General features: G+C 30.8%; 2 protein-coding genes across 4 annotated transcripts; both read right to left on the reverse strand.

The window, feature by feature from the left end:
* Positions 1-210: 210 nt before the first annotated feature.
* On the reverse strand, positions 211-1,841 carry LOC124827577 (receptor-like protein 57). The gene has a single exon (XM_047300662.2). It carries the CDS (start codon positions 1,260-1,262, stop codon positions 456-458), a length of 807 nt encoding a protein of 268 aa, XP_047156618.2. The 5' UTR covers positions 1,263-1,841; the 3' UTR covers positions 211-455.
* A 9,432-nt stretch (positions 1,842-11,273) lies between these two features.
* Positions 11,274-15,037, reverse strand: LOC124827576 (AP2-like ethylene-responsive transcription factor ANT). Of its 3 annotated transcripts, none has more exons than XM_047300657.2 (9): positions 14,408-15,037; positions 13,787-14,315; positions 13,465-13,547; positions 13,271-13,279; positions 13,022-13,110; positions 12,854-12,927; positions 12,694-12,768; positions 12,520-12,596; positions 11,274-12,101 (listed from the first exon to the last, which is right to left on the reverse strand). In XM_047300657.2, the coding sequence occupies exons 1-9, from the start codon at positions 14,700-14,702 to the stop codon at positions 11,488-11,490; spliced, it is 1,845 nt and encodes a 614-aa protein (XP_047156613.1). In that variant the 5' UTR covers positions 14,703-15,037; the 3' UTR covers positions 11,274-11,487. The 3 variants fall into 3 exon arrangements, with proteins under 3 accessions (XP_047156613.1, XP_047156615.1, XP_047156616.1); XM_047300659.2 differs by having other exon boundaries at positions 12,520-12,599; positions 12,718-12,768; positions 14,408-15,036; XM_047300660.2 differs by having other exon boundaries at positions 11,276-12,101; positions 12,718-12,768; positions 14,408-15,035.
* Positions 15,038-20,198: the final 5,161 nt, after the last annotated feature.

The following is a 20,198-nucleotide window of genomic DNA, read 5'->3' on the forward strand; positions in this document are numbered from 1 at the left end:
GCCAATCCATGCATCAACACAACAAGCAACAAAATTAAAGCTGCACAACATCAGTACCATACCACCCATGCACCTCTTTCAAAATTTATTTTCACGCTGCTAAGCTAATCCTATTCAATAAATGGAAACAACAATAATACAGCCAACCGGGATCGGGTAAGCGCAAAATTTTAAAACAGTCAATACTTATGATGGAAAGAAAAAGAGAGAGAGAGAGAAATTATAAATTTATAAATTACTACAAAATAAAATATGTCCCCGTGATAGATAAGAGACAATGATCTGAACCACCCATAAGTACGAAGAAATTAGGGGTAGCCCACACCCAACCTCGCTTTTATAAACACAAAAAAAATAAGTACCTGGTACGGGCACTATTTTTTTTTTTTTTTGGATGCAGTTGAATGAGAGATGGGTTGGAATATTTGAAAGTATTGTAATTTGTGATTAATGTTTCAATAATCGGGCATAAGGTGGCTGATTTTGCCTTCCTCCAGCGCCATCTTGCGCTCGGTGATTTTTAACCAGACACAAACTCCGGTGAAGCTAAGAACCAAACTGGCGAGGCCACTCCCCATGCCAATCCCAACAATGGCTAAAATGGACAACCCCCTATTCCTAAAAGGCGGCAACGGGTAACCGTAGAGATCCTTATTCCCCAGGAAGGAGCTGGCGTTGAATCTGGGCAAGTTCCCGCTACGGTTCGACAGGGAGGCGGGGATGGGCCCGGAGAGGCGGTTATTGGACACATCGAAGGCGGAAAGACGAGCGAGCAGGCCAAATTGCTGGGGAATAGGCCCGGTAAGCAAATTATCGTGGAGGTCGATGATGTTGAGATAGGCGCATAATGCCAGCTGCGGGGGAATATCCCCTTCGAGACGGTTGGAGGAGAGGTTCAGAACGGCGAGGTTGACAAGAGACTCAAGTTCCAGGGGGATTTGAGCGGTGAGGAAGTTGGAGGAGAGGTCAAGAGCTTGGAGATTGGTACAGTTGGAGAGGAATGGGGATATGGTTCCCCGGAGCGATAGGTTGTTGAGAGAGAGCTTGTAAATGCGGCCATTGTTGCAGATGACACCTTGGAGAATGGAGGTGGAATCGTTGCAGGGCTTGGCAAAGTTCTCTTCTTTCCAGTTATGGGGCAAGTTGGTGGAATCTTCCAAGGACTTGCTGAGGTGTGTCAGACATGCCTCGTCGCTTGGATCTGATAAAATCCCCGGAATCAAAGTCACCCACCACAGTAACAGCACGCACCCCACATCCATTACCAGACAACCTCGCCCTCTCCGATTGCTTTTGTTACCTTGTAGGAGAGTGGTGGAGACAGAGATCAAGATTCATCCAAACAGAAGTAATTGAGAAGCATGAAGAGTGAAAGAAGAAGAGAGAGACTGTGTATTTAAGGGTTCCTTCTATCCAAAAGAAACAGGGTGTGAAGTTGGGAAAGCGAGAGATGTCGGATTTTTTGATGTTGTTATTGTTGTCTTAGGCCAAAGCGAGATGAGGGAATGAGAGAGAAAGAGGGCAGACTCTTTGAAAAACTGGTCTTCTTCACTCGAGCGCGTGCGTGTGAGGAAGGTGAAATGAGTTGAGGGGTTGGATGGAGAGAGGAAAATTAAAGGGTTTGTTGTCTGTGTGGGACCTTTCCGATTGGAGTTTGTGGGGGGCGATGACCTGCAAATACGAAGCCTAAGACAGCGACAATACGCAAAGGACATTATTGACTTTTTACATCACCACCTTTTTCTATTTCCACGCCACTCTCATTTCCACACTACTAACTGCACTTCCCCCCTTCATACCTTCAACAACCACAAACACTCTCCTTTCTTATTCTCTCTTCTTCTACAATCAAACCCTGTATACTGCTTTCTTTATAGTCTGTCCATCTTCTTCATTACACAGAACAATATAAGTTTCTTTATTTTTTAAAATTATTTTTATTTTTTTAAAGTTATATCTTTTAGGTGTAATACTTTTTATTATATGTAATCAAAGTTATGTTTGGAGAGAAGATTGTTTGAACTTAACTTCTTTCCTTAATTTAATTATTTTGTTTTTATAATTATTTTGAGTTGCTTTTAACTTTACTAGTTTAGTATTTATAAATATTTTAATAGTGGATGGTAAAGCATTTTAAAAAAATATATACGTTGAAGATATCATGTATGGAATTCAAATATTCCAAGTAAAAAAATATATATTATATTAGACTGAGACATAATAATTTGCACGATATTTTTGAGTACGCCTGCTGATGATCGATCAATCACATTAAACTAATCATTCCATTGTGTGTCTGGCATTCTGCACTCTTTCACTCGTTTATTGGGTGAAATTGATAAAATAATAGTAGTTTAATTGTTTATACTATTTATCTATTGATTTTTAATTGTGTTTAAGAAAATACTATATCAGTATTTTTTACATATTATATTAATTTTTTAAAATATTTTAAAATATTGCACTAAGTTTTCTGTTTAAAAATTATTAGAAGTATAAAAGAATCTGCTTACAAATTCTCTAAGATATATAATGTATATAATCTTAATAATGATAACGTTAACCCATATAAAATTAGTGTTTTTTCAGTTAATTAGTTTAAACTATGAGTCAATGGTAACATGTGAAGAATTAAACATCAACCAATTGTTTGTTTTAACGGATATACTATTTATGAATAATAAAATATGAGTAAGTTAGCATTTTTGTTTCAAAGAATTTGCATATTATTATTGTAAATGTGAATTTGAGTGATGAAAGCTATAAGCTGTTGTGATTTAGAGTAAGAGCAGGATGTCAGTGATGGAAGCTATGAGCTGCTATAGTAAGAGCAGGATGTCAGTTGATGTATTATGCTTTTATAAAAATCATTTATACTTTTATATGAAATATTGAGTTTTTTTTATGTGTAATTATGTTTTTATTTAAATGCTGCAAACAACTCTCATCAAACAATGAGATTATATATTACAACTTTATTTATTTAATTAATAGTTGTAATAATTAATAATAATAAATATAAAACTTTTAAAAATAATATTAATGTAAAAATAATGTAATTTTTTTATTCATTTTAATTATAGAAACAAAAGAATAATATTATATTATAATCTATTAAAATATATATAATAATTAAATTAAAAAAGAATTTTTATTGACATATACGTGAAAGTTTATAAAATAGCTAAGATTATAAACAAAATTTAAAAAACATGAAAGTCATTATTAATAGTTATACAAAAAATAGCATCATAAACTAATAGAAGTTAAAATTTAAAATTAGAGGTAAAAATAAATGAGATTGAGAATGAAATTTATAAAAGTTTGTGAATAATATGATGTGATAGATAAAAATATTGTATTTTGCATATCCATTCCTTCCCTCCCCTTTAAATATCTCAAAACAAACATGACTATCCATCATAAATAGGTGCTTCACACTACTTGTGAATAACAAATCCTCCTAAGAGAATTTAGTCTTAAAGTTCATATAAAGTACATTTATATACTTTAGTAATTCATGAAATATATTCTCTAAAACTAAGAAGGTTAACTTTTAGATGTAATATGTTTACTAAATTAAAAGGTCATGACATATGACTGATATCTATAATTTTTTTTTAATTTATCCTTTGTTTTACACTTTTCCTATCAATTCTTGATGACATATTTCATTTATTATTAAGTATTACTAAAATATAAAGATGAATTTTATATGAAATTTTCAAGAAAAATGAATTTCAAATTTGTATATAAATTGAGAGATTAAAAATATATTTAGTATGTTATTATAAAAATTAGTTGTAAAGTGAATGTATAATAAAAGAAGTGTCAAAAAAATATTTTTAAATGGAAAAATATTTCAAAAAGTCAAATAATTAGATTTAATGTTATTTCACTTAATTTTTTTTTTCATGACAAGGAAAATAATGAAACAAAAAAGTTGTTGTATGGCATTATTAATTTACTAACTTTATTATACACAATGTACAACAAAGTGTGCATAGGCCAAGCAAGCTACTAGATAAACTTAATAAAACCTAATGTATCTCTTAACATAATTTGTTATTATGCTTTTTCATATAGAATATTATTTATTAGGTTATACAATTTTCGGTCCTCGAGGATCCATACCAGATAAATGTTATATGTTTACAAAAAGAATTCAACCTGCATTATAGTGCGCTGGGTAAATGTTAAATGTTTTATTAATGTTACATGACAAGTCAAATGTTGGATATTTGTTGGTTAATAAACACATTTTACTAAATGATTTAGTCTCTTAACTTACACATGGAATTTGTTTCTCTTAAAAAGTTTATACAAAATTTACCCATATATTTTAATAATGCATGAAATACATTCTTTGTAACCAAAAGAAAATAAAATGTAAAAATAATTTTTAAAAAATTACATGTGGTTAACCGATGTCTATCATATGTTAGCCACATGTTTTTTGACAATTTAATATAGTTAATATGGTTGTTGGACACTTTAATGTTAAAGTGAGGTGAAATTCACCTGGATATACCTCTCATGTATTACTTTCCTTGTTATTCACAAAAAAACTAATTATTCATATCTTAAGAGTATTCTCAAATGTAACTTTAAGTATATTCTAGACACTTAGATCCTAAGATGATCATCAAACTTCAATATCATCTCTTACTAACTTTTTAAATGAATCACTTGTACTAATATAAAAACTTTATAATAAGCTAAAGTTTTAGATATAATCTTAACATGTAACATTAGGAGGAAAATGATTAGTTAAATTCTTCTAGTTTTAATTTTAGTATTTTCATTTAACTATTATAGTTTTCTTTCATTATCTATTCTAGTGCGGTAATATGCAAAAACAAATTAAATTTGAGTGAGTTTAAGTGAAACTTATCAATAATTAAAATATGATAAATGTTCAAACAATATTAAAATTCACTTAAACTCAACACTTATAAGTCATATAAGTCATAAAAATTAACGTTATTATCACCAGTCCAAAATATGACTTTTAACTTGTCTATTGAGTTTTAGTTTCAATGAAAACAAAATATAAAAAGTGTAATGATATTTTTGTAATTTTCACGAAGTGTATGAGTTATGTTAAAAAAAAAACTAAGTTATTTTCTTCTTTTGACATCAGTTAGTAAATCGAAGTCTAAAAATGTATCACATAAACACAAATTTATACTTTTCAACTCAATATAGACTTATTAGAATTTATGTCCAAAACCAATGCCTTAGGATCATGACAATTCTCCCTCCATAGAGATATACATACTTTTCAGATTATCTGTTAACTTAATTTTACATAAATAAATTAATCTTTTTTCTAATAATTTAAAAGACCCGTGTTATGTGACGGTTAGTGGGTTCTTGAATTTGTTTCACTATATAAATGTAGTTTTATGTTATGAGTAGTATTGATATATCGAATCGTCTTTTTCTTATTTATTTTTGTTCTGTATATTGCTTTTATGCTAATACAGTCTCTTAAAAACTAAAAGTTCAATCATGACTTTAACATAAAAAACGTTTTTGGTCCTCGAACATTGAAACTATTAATTTCTCTCAAATTCTATTATGAGAGTCATGTCTTACGCATGGAAGCAATAAGTTTCAGTCACGTTTTAATTTATTAAAGTACAAATTAATATTTTAAATAAGGTTAAAACAGTTCTAATAAATTATCTACTTAATCAAAGTAAGAATAAAAGCAATCAATTACAATATATTTAAAGTACAAAAAATAATTCATATTGTCTAATCTCAGAATATTGTATCAAATATACATCCCATGACTTCAGGGTCTATGGTTGGTATACATACTCATGATCAAAACCCATGTGGTTGCTATCAATTCAAATTATGACTATAAAATTGAGCCAACCATAGTAAAACAAGATCTAATTAAACTTGAATTTTTTTCAAGTTATGTAGATAATGTATGATTTATCTCATACCACCAAGGCCATTGGATGCAAATGAATTTTTAAATTTAGGTACAGTGACATTATTTGCAAGGTTAATGTTAAGCATCTAAAGAAATTTTACTAAAAGAAAACAAATAGACTAAGTAGATATAATCCAAGCGAATCTTAAACAACTTCGTATTAATTGGAGATAAGAAAAGGAAGGATCATATGGTTATGAATAAAATATAATGAGGTAAACTTTTTTAGTTTCTTATTGTTATACCTGCGACAATTTTAATTCACTGCAATACAGAAAAAAGTGTCTATCAATAATTCTTTAATCATAGGTAGGGTATTGAAAATCAAACTCCACTTGGAGGAACATTTTGTAAATTATAAATATATATTATATATATAAGTATGTGTGCACTGGGAAGTACCATATTGGTAACACCTAAAAGAAGCGTGCATGCTGCACCTTTGAAGAATGGGGATAATAGCTACGTTTTCTTTGTTTTGCACCCTCCACGAGAGATTGCGGATTGGGAATTGTTCCAAATGAAAATATTACAATTCATTAATTCATATGGAAGAAAGGGTAAAGGTTTTTTTTTTTTTTTTTTGTAAAATACGTGTTTAAGAATCAATACTAATTTTATTATTTAAATTCATGCTAGAAAATACATCTTAAAAATCGTAGAATATATTAACTAGTTTTAATAATTTCTTTTAGTTCTGACTCATTCATTAATAATATCTCAAGAAAGTAAGAGTGGTGGTGGAGTTTGGCCAAATAAAAAACCCTAATGAACAACATGAAAATGGATATGCTTTTTGCAATAAGAAAAAAACAAAAATTGGATATGCATTGCAGCACCTTCCTTATTTCCCGTATAGTCAATAAGTCAAAGGTATAATTTTTAAATGGCTGCATTGATCTGAGGGAATATGAATATTTAAAATACAAGATGGCTTAATTTAAATTTGTTACGCTACCTACGCACGCCGTTTTCACTCTCTTAGTCTCTTTTGCCGGAGCATTTAACCCACAAAATCCAACCTACGGAAACAGCATAAGATAAGCTGTTTAGGACTAATTCTTTTCTTTTGTTTGGGTCATACGGCTTTATCTAATTGGGCTTTATTTATTAGGCAAGGTGGTCCCATTTCTATCGGGCCCGTATTTGCCTCTGACGGAGGTAACAAAGGGCCCAACGTGAGTGTAGTTTGTAGACACAACAACATACTCTCGGGGACGGCAGCTAAGGTTGCAACTGTAAAACAGAGTTGTTTGAGGATGATAAAGGGGCCCACGACCCTCGTGTGGTTAGAAATACGGGCCTTGAGTTGAATGCTGAAAATGAGGCCCTGAAATGTCATGGATCGTGCACCTCCCACAGCCCAATATGGTCCCACAACAATGGAACAAGAGTAATCTTATTCTTGGCTTTGAATTTGATGGATAGCATCTTGGTTTTGGTTTATGCGATAATGCGAGACAATTGGATATTTTTGACTTTGTCTGTTACACTGCTGGATGTGACCTATGTTTAACTAACCAGAAACAGTATTTAAATCAAATCTTAATTCTCTGTTCTTGTTTGGTAGGTAGATGAGCATGATATTGATTTTTCCTTTATTTTTGAAAAAACAAACAAACATAAATTTCATCATCATTGTTTTAAAATATAGTTTTAACAAAGGATAAATGATAATTTTCATAGAACTATAATTTGTAATAAACATACAGAACAGACCTAGTTGTTATACACCCACATTTACATAGAAATATATCATGATAATTTTAGTTTTCTTAATATTTAATACAACTTATAACGAATTTATTCTGAAAATGAGAATAATTGTGTATCAAGCTCCATAATCATTAACACAGACCAACTTGGATCTTAAAATGTATGTTCAAACTATTTTAATTTTTTTTAAATATAATCAAAGTACAACTAATAAAAATGTTGTTTTTTATATATATAATTCCCATAGTTTAGTATGTGTCGAAATAACCTGGGAAATAACCTGGGAGCACACATCCCATTCATTCTTAACATAAGCATTTACTTTTATAAAACTGTTTTAATATAATGTTATTATCATGTACATTTATAATGCTATTTTTCTTTCTATCCTATTTTCATCAGCCTTCACATCAATTATATTATCCCGCACTTCTCCCATCTTTGTTATCACTTTCCTTACTGTAAAAAGAATAGTACAAACCCAAGTTTCATTTATAATCTCCAAAAGCATATATGTCCCTTCTATCTTTTTAGTCGTCTATTGATTTTTATAACTAATTGGATTAAAATAGATATTAGGATTATTTTCATCAAATTTATATCGAACATAATATAAAAGATTTGATAGGAATTAAGAAGAGAAAAACTAGTAGTGCATGTAACGACAACAAAGAAAAAAAAGATGGAAGGGAAGACAAAGTCGCATTCTGGTTGTTTTGGGTGTAAAGGGTTTGAGGATGAAAATAGCATATCTTGATTCATGAAGGAGACTTTGGCGGCATAATGTTGGACAAAGGGTTTTCTTTTTGGCCTGAATGGGATATTCAATAGAAGATGAGGCACACAAAAAACCTTTCCTCTTGGCATTAAAGCCATGCACTACGGGAGAATGTCTGCGCTAAAAGGATGGACACCAAAATACTTCTTCTCATTAAATGTCACTCTTCATTATTCATCGACATGCACAACCAAACATTTCTTCCTGCCCAGGATCCATCCATCAGTAGGATTCGACAACACCTTTTTTAATATTAAAAGGACCACATTTTTATTTCAAAAACTATATCAAATACTTTAATGTTCCATTTTCAAATAGTTGCCTAAGTTTATGTATATTTTCTGGTTGTGCTATTTTCAGTCTCCTTTATGGTAACGACAACAAGAAATTTCAGGTTTTTAACCATCCATGTCAAAAAAAAAAGTTATGAGTGCAAAACAAAACCTGTGTTTGTGGTGCTCTGAGCATGTATTATATGACATTTGTCCAGTTTTAAATTATCATGACTTTTTTTTTTTATAATTTTACAGTGTGTAATATACTGTTTTTAGTCCATTTCTCAATTTTTCTTAGTAACTGCGCACCATAATGAAAGTATTTTGCCTCCTGTAAACTAGTCCTGGATTACTTTATAATCTGTCAGGGAAAATAAATGAAAATGTTGAATAGGTAACTAAGCCTTGAATTTGTAACAAGTGTGGTCGTGTTTAGATAAGTATTTAGAAAAGGTTTTTCTTATATTTTTTCTAATCACCTTCTTAGCCTATTCTCTTTTAATTTTGCTCATAGTTAATTTTGTTTGAAACTATTTACCATAATTTTAACTCACCCTATAAATTTTTCAAAGAAAAAGTATTTTATGAACATAACATTTTCTTGGTGAAGTGAAAGGGGCATAGCCCCAATACAGAAAAAAAAAGTCACATATTTGTAGAACAAAACAATTTATTTAGGCCCTTCTTACTTTCTTGAAAAAAATATATTAAATAATACAGATGTGTTTTTGCGAAATGAGTTAGAAAATCAGAAAATGATATTATATTTTTATTTTCAAATTATTTACTTCCACTAACTTCTTGATTTTCTTCAACACTATTGATCATTAAACATTTCTAAATGTGCTTATATCATTCTTTCCCGTGGCTAGCATACTTATATATATATATATATATATATATATATATATATATATATATATATATATATATTGTGTTTCTTAAAATCCCATCGAATAAACTTTGGTTTGCTTTTTTTAAATTAAGATGTATATGACAATATTCTAATTAAATATAATTAATATTAAAAAAAAGTATTTTCCAACATTTTTCTAAATTATATATATATATATACACACACACAACTTTTTAAATAGCATATTGTACTTTAGAGGAGTCCATTTCCACCAATAAACTTTCTATTAATGCATAAAAAAACTGGTTAAGCTTTAATTGTGTTTTTTATTGTACAATATTTGCTTAACAGAAATTAAAATATTATTAATATATCATTTGTTTTGCTCAAATAGGTCTTTCTGTAGGTGGTGCTACAAATTACTGGAGAAGTACTTAAGAATTTCCCTTTTTATACTGTTAATAATATGTACAATTCCTTAATTGCGTGGTTAATTTGGATAGTGATTAGGATGCAGAATGATAATTATGTCGGTTGGCTTCCAAGGGTAAACTTTGAGCCAGTATCCTGAGAGAATGATTTAACTATGATTGTCGTTCAAATTAAAATAGTGGTCTCGGGTGTCAGTTTATTATATACATTACTGCACTTACGTGTTGGTTTTTTCCTTGTTGTTCGGTGATTCAATTTAGATCATAAGCACACACATGTGCCGGAAATTGATAATACTACATATAAATAGCCCACGTTGGAACAAACTTGCTCATGTCAAGTGGTCAGTTTGCCACGACCAAACCCCATTAGAATATAGATCAGATTGCTTTTATGAACACCATCATTAAGATTACAGATAGATTCTGGAAAGGATTTTTCAACAATAACTTTCTTTAAAGTAGCAGACAAATTTGTAACTCGATACAGGTCATTCATCAGATCACCTTAAGCTTATTATGAGGGAATCTATTTTTTGCACATAGCATAACATAACATAACCCCCTCTTTGATTGAATTGGGTAAGGAATTAATGTCATGCTGCCTTTAGACAAAGTTCAATCAGAATAAACGATTAAGTAATCATCAGAATGGACATCAGTCCTTTACAAACATTAATAATCCATCTTTTAGTCTTTAAATCATTCTAATAGTTTACTTGAAAACGATGCTTTAACACGCCCATTCTAATAGTTTATTCGAAAACGATGCTATAACACAAACAGTAAAGTATGAGAAAATTAAAATCAAAATTTCTTCAAAAGAAATGTAAAATATTTTAAAATCTTTAAGATATATATTTAATGAATATGATTGAAGTCCCCGGGGAATGCACTTGTGATAAGAATTTCACATGATAAAGAGAAATCCCAGGCCCAGCCTTGTATGATTGAGACCATAATGAGCTGTTTTTGTACTTGCGACGACCAACAAAGTAGAAGCTAATGATGGATTCAAACGAATGACGAATAGCGTCTCCCCTCTATTGCCCAAGATAATCTTTTTATCTTTTCAATCATAATCCTTCTCAGTCTTCTTGTCAGTTTCTAACCATGCTTTAATGAAATTCTTTTCCTTCCCAGAAGCCATTTTAGACTTCTGACTGGTAAAATTAAAGAACTTCATTCTTTTGTGTATGAAAAACAGGTTTTTCAATTTTTGTATATGAAAAAAAAAACACAAACTAAACGTGATTAGAATTATAGTTGATATTCCAAATAGCTTTTAGATAACAAGTTTCCAAAAATTAATGATACGAATTGTGTTGTGGGATCAAAATGATTAATGTAAGCTAACATTTAAAACTTGTGCACAGGCTCGCTATTGCACTACGAGCTCGAAATTCACCTGTTCTCGTAAACATGCATGCAAAAAACAAGGTTTTGCCATTTTGCTAGAGGAAAAAAAAAACATAGAATTAGGCATCGGTCCAGGAAGCAAAAATTGGCATCGGAGGCAAAGAAAGAGCTGGCCTGAGATTGGACGATAGCTCCCAAGAATCTCCGTCACTTGTTGGAATGTTAGTGAATAATTTAGACACTGTTGAAGGCATTCCAAAGAGCATTGGCAAGCTTGTCTTATCTGGGCTCTCTTCTCTTGAGCTACTCAAACTTGTCACCAGAGAAGAAGGATTTGACAAGTGTGTTCCCATGTTACTCGATTCCTCTACTTCTTGATGAAATATGTTATCTATAGCCGTTGAGAAGGAATGAGTTCTGCAACTCTCGATTCTTGGTGGATTCTGGTCAAGCTGTTGGTGGGGTGGATAAGGAACCATCTTGCAGCTTTTCTGCATTACAATGGTTTCTTTATTGTGTTCATATGCACAAGGATTTTGGTTAACGAAGGCCTCGTTTCTTGTTCCATCCTCCTTCTCTCTGCTCCTCTTGGCTTGTTCACTGCTGAGAAGGTTGTCGCTCGCCATAATTTTTTCCACGTCATATCTTGTTATATCAAAGTTAGTAACAGCATTAACTCCTCTGAATTTAATGGCAGCAATATCATAGGCTTCTGCTGCTTCCTCTTGGGTGCCTAAAGTTTTATTTCAATGAAGGTAAGAATTAGCTTTTTCCGTACCGACAGTGGATGAGTATTATATTACTGTTTGGCCTAAAGCATGAGAATGAGAACGAAATCAGAATTTTATATAATTAAAAATATTAGTTGAAAGCATGATTGTTTATCCTTCTGAACTAACAGCTTTGATAAAAGCTGCCTTGAAGACTAACAGTGCTCTACAATATTAAAGTGGCTCATGATCAGCCTTATATATGTGACTGAAAAGAAAAGTTCAATCAAAGATTGGCTTTTAAGTCATAAAGCTTCCTCTTAGTCATTTCCTATTTTAAAACATTTTACATGAAAAGAACAGTGGTGAGTAGTGTAGGAAATATTATAATGATTTAACTGTAAAAAAAAACAATAAAGCAAATAATTTGAAAGAACTCACTGAAGGTTCCAAGATATAGATCTTTGTTTCCAGCCACTCTCCCAATTCGAGCTTGCCACCTTCCATGTTGGTGGTGCCTGCTACCAAGTTAATAAGAATAATGAACCGAGTTTAGAACAAAGTAAATTATTCTTCAGATTTCAATCGTATTAAGTTAAATTGCAATGCATATACAATGTAAATGCTAGCCTGTGAGACCTTGTTACTCCTCTATACATGGATGCTCCTCTTGAGAATCCGCTGCTTTTCCTGATGGTTGGAAGTTGAATGTAATGGTTGTGAACATGGATTAGTAATTCAGTTCAAGATGATGCAGATATCAAAGATATTTTACCTTCGTAAATGAGCAACATATTCTTGTCTCGTCATGTTTTTCATTTCCTCAAGTTCGTTTTGATAATTTTCCAACTGTTAAAGAATAACGTAAGTTACTGTCAATTAAGTCCTGGTAGCTGAATACAGCCTCAATCAGAAGAAAAATGAGAAAGAAAGTAATCATTACAGGGAAATTTATATGAGAGGAGGGTCCCCAATACTTGAGTGCGGCCATGTCGTAAGCTCTTGCAGCTTTTTCTTCCATATCATAACCCCCTACAATAAAATTTTTGGAATTTACTTGTTTAAATTGTTTTTCTTCTTTTGCTATCATCACGACCAAGATATAAAAACGATATCTTAAACTTCCAGTTAATCTATCCTTAAGAACAATATTAAAAATAAAATAAAATTTTCTGGCGTTGGAAAACCTTACCCAGATACACTGAGATGCATTGCATGTTCGAGTGGAATCATCATCGAATCAAAGACAGAAAAAAAAGAGGATCAGCACTAAATGCAGAGCTTTTCAAAGGGGAATAAAAATGAAGTCAATGGATTTGTTTGACCAAAAATATTCACCGAAAAAGAAAAAAAGGTAAAGTGATGGGAAAATAGTCGCTTTCTTACCTTGCCTTCCTTTCCTTCCTTGGCCCTCCTTCTTGCAACTGTTGTCCCATAGATGAGCTTCATATCTACCAGTCCACCTATGCCTGATGAACAAACATTCTTAGAAATCGACGCAAAAAATAACAAGGAAATAAACAATCAAATATGTTGTTGGCATTGTTCCTGCATGAAACCTGACAAAAATCTTAACTTCTTAAGCAAAGAGCACAACAGAAGTTAAAAGTTATTAAGCAAGTTAGAGAATATCATTATAGCCTTATCGTTTAAAATAAATGTGCCTGAAGCGCTAATAAGATTTAGAAATGACCAGAGGAGCACAGACCTTGTTACACCTCTATATTGAGATGTTCTTTGCCCAAAGGTGTCTATGGATTTCCTATGTACTATTTTCTTCTGATTCTGGTCCACCATTTCAAGCCCCCTTTTCTTCGTATCATTGATGGCAGGCGAACCTGTAACACGGCTTGATGGTCTGGTAGGGCTCACAGACAAATTCAACGAATGTAAATCCCCATATGTTATTGATCCAATATTGGGTCCAGATTTGCTTCCATTATCCTCCAAAGGAACAAACATCCTTGACTCCTGCGCTTGACAAGCAGGAAAGTCCCTCGAGAACCAACTTTTCAGACAAGCAACTTCATCCTCAGCTATACAAGGGAGTTGCTGCTTAGACCCTTCTAAAATCACATCATGGTTGTTTCTTAAGGAAGAATAATATGGTGGCTGTTGCTTGCTGATGTTCTCTTGTACATGGTTTTGGTTATTTGGATCGTTCGATCCATGACATGAGAGTTGGTTGTAAAACATACTATCCAAGCTCAGAGGTATTGCCGAAGTAGTTGCCATTTCTTCACAATGTATAGATAAAAGAAAAGTATTGAACGAGTTGAATAATTAGTACAGTCATACAAAAAAAGCAGAAGTTTGAGTTGGAACTAACCTTGTGCTTGTGACCTGCTGATAGCCTCTATTCCATAGAACGAGACATTGGATTTAAGGGGCACGATAGGCAAGGAAGAAAACATTCCAACATGTTCACCTAGGATTCCATAGTTATGAAGAGGTGTGTGGTGGTAATACGTTGGTGGAACTGTTTCAGCAGCAGCAGCAGATGAAGGGTGTGTTTGATGAGAGTGTGAAGGAACAGTTATATTCATTTGCGGGGAGAGGGAGAAACCTAACCAGCTATTTTGATAGTTTATGTCAACGGTTTCACCATTTTCTACAGGCTTCATGATCTTGTAGATTGATTGAGTATCAGTAGAGTACTTAACTTCACTGGCTAACAGAAACTGTAGGCAGATTTAAGGCAAGACAACTCAATCATTGGAAAACAGATAAACTACTAAGTCACGATTCACACACATATTTATATATATCTAACTTATGATTTCCTCCCCCTTGAAACCGATATTTGCTTTGTTAAATATACACCTATGTTTTGATGGTTGCAGAACTGAATAGGCGAAATCTAAATTCTATCCGAGTGTGTAAAAATAAATGAGTTTTTGTGCGTGTATAAACGAGGGTGTGAATGGACAGATATGTGTATGGAACAAAGCAAAATGCTTTAAACTAAACAAAAAGAATGTGTTCCAGCAAGCATTGCTAGGTATACTTCCCGCCTTCTATTGGGATCCGTGCTTGAGAAAGACATTCCCTTTTGCTTTATTCTACGCTCCCTGTCCCTTCTTCACTTTCCTTTTTCTCTTTTACTCTTGTTTTTCATCTTATGTACGTAATTCACCATATTTCTCTACTCTTTTCTATACCTTCTTTCAATTCATTTTTCAAAATGCTGATGGTAATACTCTACAAAATGACACAAAATTTATCTCATTTATTTATTCAAAACATACAAATAACAATCTGATTAAATAGGTGATGAAATTTTTATGTAACAAATTTGACAATGCTAGTTATTATGAACTCTTAGAGTTGAGTTAGGCTTAAATGGGTGGAATAGAAACAGAAATGTCTACTTAAAACTTGTTAGGATAGGCTTTAACCATAACTCTGATGTGATGTCATATTAGAAGTGTACTTTAAGCCTAACTCAACCCACACAACCGGTTTGTAAGGTGAGGTTTGCGCCTCAATTATATATTATAATTTGGCCTTATCAGTGGTCGATGTGAGACTTTCAACACTTTCTTTACCTTTTTAAACAATGATCTCATTTATGTAGGAATCTAACACATGCATATTTTTTTAAACCCCTCATCTTCTTAGTGGCTAATTTTATCTTTTAATTAACTGCCTTACGCTACTTTTTAATTTTTCGATAACTTAATATTTCCTAAGTAAGCTCAAATTTAACTATTAATTTATTGTTTAGTTCCGTATTTGTAGTTAATAATAATTGGGCTGTTACGAATTACTCCTTCTATCACATCTTATTTGTCCTTATTTAATGTTAGTTTGTCTCAAATTAGTTAAGTCACTTTTGAACATAAGAAAGTATCACTTGCTCTCTTTTCTCAATAACACTGTCGAGAAATAAATGTACGAGAAAATATATTGTTAATAGTATAGTTATATATATATGAAATAAAGTTATTTGAGTTAGATTATACTATTTTATTGAAGAAAGTGGGACATATTTATTGAAGTAATCTTTATCATCGACCTTATTATATTATAAAATTTGATTTAATTAAATTTTTAATACATACGTTACCTTAAATGATAATAAAATGAGATAAAAGGAAAAAGTTTATTAAAGTGTGAAAAATGTAATTATTTGATGTTAAAGCATTAAAGCAACACGTAATTATCACCATGCTTAATATTAGTAAGGAAAAAAAAGGAGAGAACGAGACAGGCAGTCCTGTAATGCACCCAAGATGGAGTGGACAAAATTTATTTACGATCTTTAAAGTTTTTTCTTTACTTTTTGTTTTACGCTCATACCAAGAGGAAAATTCCAATTCGATATTTGAAATACAAATCTTCGATACCAAAATTTTCAAAACTAAACTTAAAAGCTTAACTAAAAGTTAATAACAAAATCACCTAAATAATTATATATATTTTTAGTTTTTTTTCTTTGGTACAATTATACCTAACATTAGATGCAACTACCAACTGAGCCACTAAAATTGAATTAATGGAGAGAGCAGAGGCAGATCTCGGTTGGATGACGTTAGGAATCATGATGACTCACCAAACTTTTCTTAATATATTTTAAAACCTTTATCCATATATTTAATAACTATTTTTTATATTAAAACTGTTTTTATAATTTTTTTATTATTGTACTTTATTAATATTCAGTTAGTGAAAAATAGGGAAAATAATTGTCCTTTTTTTTAATATTTCTCGTTTACAAATATGCGTTAGCGATAAATTAGTAAAAATAAGAATATTTATTTTAATTGACAATTTGTTGAACCAGGTCTGTATTTGATTATTTATTGATAATTGTTACACGAGTTGTAGAAGAGAAAACGTACAAGAAAATATGTTGGAGTAAATGCATGTTGGATTTTATTTAAATGAAAATTTAAACATTGTCGTACACAATTCAAAATAAATTTTTAGGAAAAAAGTTTATTTGACATAAATAAATAAAATGTTATATTGTTTGGTTGACCATACATAAAATAATGGAATGCAATATTTTTTCTATTTTATCATGTTAAGTTTATCATTTTCTTAATTTTCATATTTTGTAGTTTTAAGAAATGGAAATAGACCAGTTCATACGAGAGTTTTTAAATATTTTAAATAATATCGATTTATTAAAAAAAAGTTAAAACTGAAATCTACGTTTTTATTTGTTTTTCTCTAAGAATGTTTATATATATATATATATATATATATATATATATATATATATATATATATATATATATATATATATATTTCTAGGCTTTAAAAAGTCTAACGTTGCATATTAGCTTGATTAAAAATCTATTTTTTCATTAAGAAAAAATAGTTGAGAATAACATAAAAAAACCTCAAATATGTTAATCCCAAACCTTGAGGGAAAGAAAAACTCTATAAACTATAAAATAAATAAAAGTATAATAATTAAAACGACTGTTATTTAAGACATAAGACAAGAATAAAAATAGTTTTGAAAGATATTTTAAAATTTATTTGTAAATTATTTATATAAGATAAATTTATTTTTAACATAATTTACTTAAAAGTACATTTTACAATCAAGCTTATAACGGATCAAATCCCTGTTATTTTAATACGCTGACACCAGGGTGGAACTTATATTTAATATATCCTTGAAATAACTACAAATATTTAGCACTTGTTTACAAAAATATTATAATTAATCGTATAAAGTGCACTAATTCAAATTTATTTGGATGAATTTTTTTTTTATAAATTCGACACATCCGATCTTTTTTTGTTATTAAGTCAAAAAAATATAACTATGTTAACAGAACAAAATTCCATTAATATCCCTATATCAGTGATGAATTTATTTGGACAATTTTTTTCTAAATAGCTTAAAAGAAGTTTTTTCATAAAATAAAATTAATATATTTAGAAGTTAAAAGTAAGAATTTAGAAAATTTATGTAAAAAAATATTACGAATAATATATAAGATAATTCTAAATGATGTAAAAGAACAACTTATAAAAAATATTTTATTATTCTTTTTCTTCTAAATTTTTTTCGAAAGAAGTCTTTCAAGTTGAGAACTATAAGAAAATACAAAAACTTTTGCTATTATTGGACAGCCATTCACGACAAGGTTTTCATATTTTCATTGCTTATTAAATAAATTATTAACGTAAAAATTATCCTGAAGGTAGATAAAATGAAATTCTTTATTATTATTATTATTATCACTGTAATAGTTTAGCTGTTAATTTGAAAAGGGGTTATTTAACTTAACTTTAGGTATGACCAATATTTGTTTAAAGGACTGGGAATGAGGTGGGGTCATCTTAATTTATAATTCTGTTAATCTCACACATAATGATTTTCCATTCCTTCTACATCGATCACTGAATTTCTACTATCAATGATTTTAGAAAACGTCATAATTTAAATATCTTTGTCTTGATAGAAATTGTGAAACCTCTGGTTGTTGCATTCAAGAACAAAGCAACTTTCACCATTCCAGAGCAAGCAATTAAGGTGAATGGTGTGTTGTCTGCAACATGTAATGGTTGCTGAAGAAAGTGTTGCATTATGATATCTCATAAGATCTAATCTGACCCAATGTGACATGGGTATCCATGATTGCATATAGAAGTAGAAGACCCTGAACTTTTCTTTTTATGTGCTTTTGGCCATTATTTCTACTCAATACTCGCATTAAAACCCAAAAGGGAATATTAACTCATCAAAACTGCACAACCTTTCTTTTAATTCTTTCTCTTTTCACCTTCAGTTTTGTTTTTTCACCAACAATATTTTCAATATATTTATATAAAGCTCTTCTCATATTCTTTGGACATTCCCAACATGGGTCCCATAAAGGTATCCCAATGAAACATGGGATATATGAATTCTATGAGTGGGAGAGGGAAAACTGTGCCACTCCACTCCATGTGCTGCTGCAATCCAATAAAATAAAAAACGTAAAAGCACCATTAATGTAAAAAAATGTCTAAGCATATGGGTTGGTCAATTGGTCCACTTTAGAAAACATTCATACATAACACACAAGTAAAATTTTTGTATTTCTTTAAAAATAATAATAATATCAAATGAATGGAAAAAATTTAAGTATGTGAAGATATATAAAAAAACAAATAAGATAGAATAAGAACACTAGTTTCTATCTTATCTTCTATTTCATGTAACTTCACAAAGAATCCCTCGTATACTATGACAAGGAAGATATATATTATTACCAAGAATTTTAACTATGCTTATGCTAACCATTGAATTGGTCTTAGAGTGTGCCCTCTTAATCAAATTAGAGAAATATTGTGGGAATGATGAAGTGAAGGACATTAAAAAAACGTACTTTTTATATGGTACACACATTAACTTTTATAATTAGCATATAATAATAAAGGCTTGCAAAACATCATCGGTTATTTAATATCAGTACAGACAGTAAAGTACTGGAATCGCTAAACAACAATATCCTTTGAGGTCCACACGTACGACAACGCCATAAGAACCAAAACAGCAGCAACAAACACGAAAGAATGCATACGGAGTTCTAGTGCTATTCAAGTTTTTTTTCTTCCTTTTATTTTTTGGCTTCACAAGTATGGTTTTATTAGTTTTTTTACAAATTTGCAGTTACAATTTAGTAAAGAACTGAGTGTTTTAGGCATCAGATTTGAATTCAATTTGGCTCCTGTGAGTCCCCACTTTAGAAGCAACTCGTGTACACTTTATTTCAGTCTCATACAGACTGCAATTAATGGGAATTGCCCATACAAAAACCTTAAATTTAGATTCACTTTGATGAATATCATCATTAGTTTGCATGCAAATTTGCGTGACCGAGTTCATGGAGACAGAAATTCTAGAGCCCATGATTTGGTTTGAGAAAAAGAGATGGGTGAGGGAGTTTTTGGCAGTGAAAAAAGAAGCAGAACAAGACTAGGAGGAATGTTGAGAAAGATAAAGAGACACTCTTTTTTATAGTGGTAATGATGAGTATATCCACTCACCAAATACCAGAGACCAATTAACAGTTTGCCTGAAAATTATGTGGCATGGCCAGTAAAGTAGCTTCTGCAATGCCTCGGCAAACTTTGCTTTCTTTACATTTCACCATCCTTTTCGTGTGGGG

This window comes from Vigna umbellata, chromosome 10, assembly GCF_029865625.1.
Source record: "Vigna umbellata cultivar VRB3 chromosome 10, Vumbellata_1.0, whole genome shotgun sequence".
NCBI classification, from domain to species: Eukaryota; Viridiplantae; Streptophyta; class Magnoliopsida; order Fabales; family Fabaceae; genus Vigna; species Vigna umbellata.

Excerpts from the sequence above, each read along its gene's own strand:
- LOC124827576 (XM_047300657.2), bottom strand. The coding sequence starts at position 14,702 with ATGAAGCCTGTAGAAAATGGTGAAACCGTTGACATAAACTATCAAAAT. Across the intron at positions 12,928-13,021 it reads CCTCTCATATAAATTTCCCT|TTGGAAAATTATCAAAACGA; the intron begins GTAATGATTACT and ends ATTCTTTAACAG. Across the intron at positions 12,597-12,693 it reads CACAGGCTAGCATTTACATT|GCACCACCAACATGGAAGGT; the intron begins GTATATGCATTG and ends ACTTGGTAGCAG.
- LOC124827577 (XM_047300662.2), bottom strand. The coding sequence starts at position 1,262 with ATGGATGTGGGGTGCGTGCTGTTACTGTGGTGGGTGACTTTGATTCCG.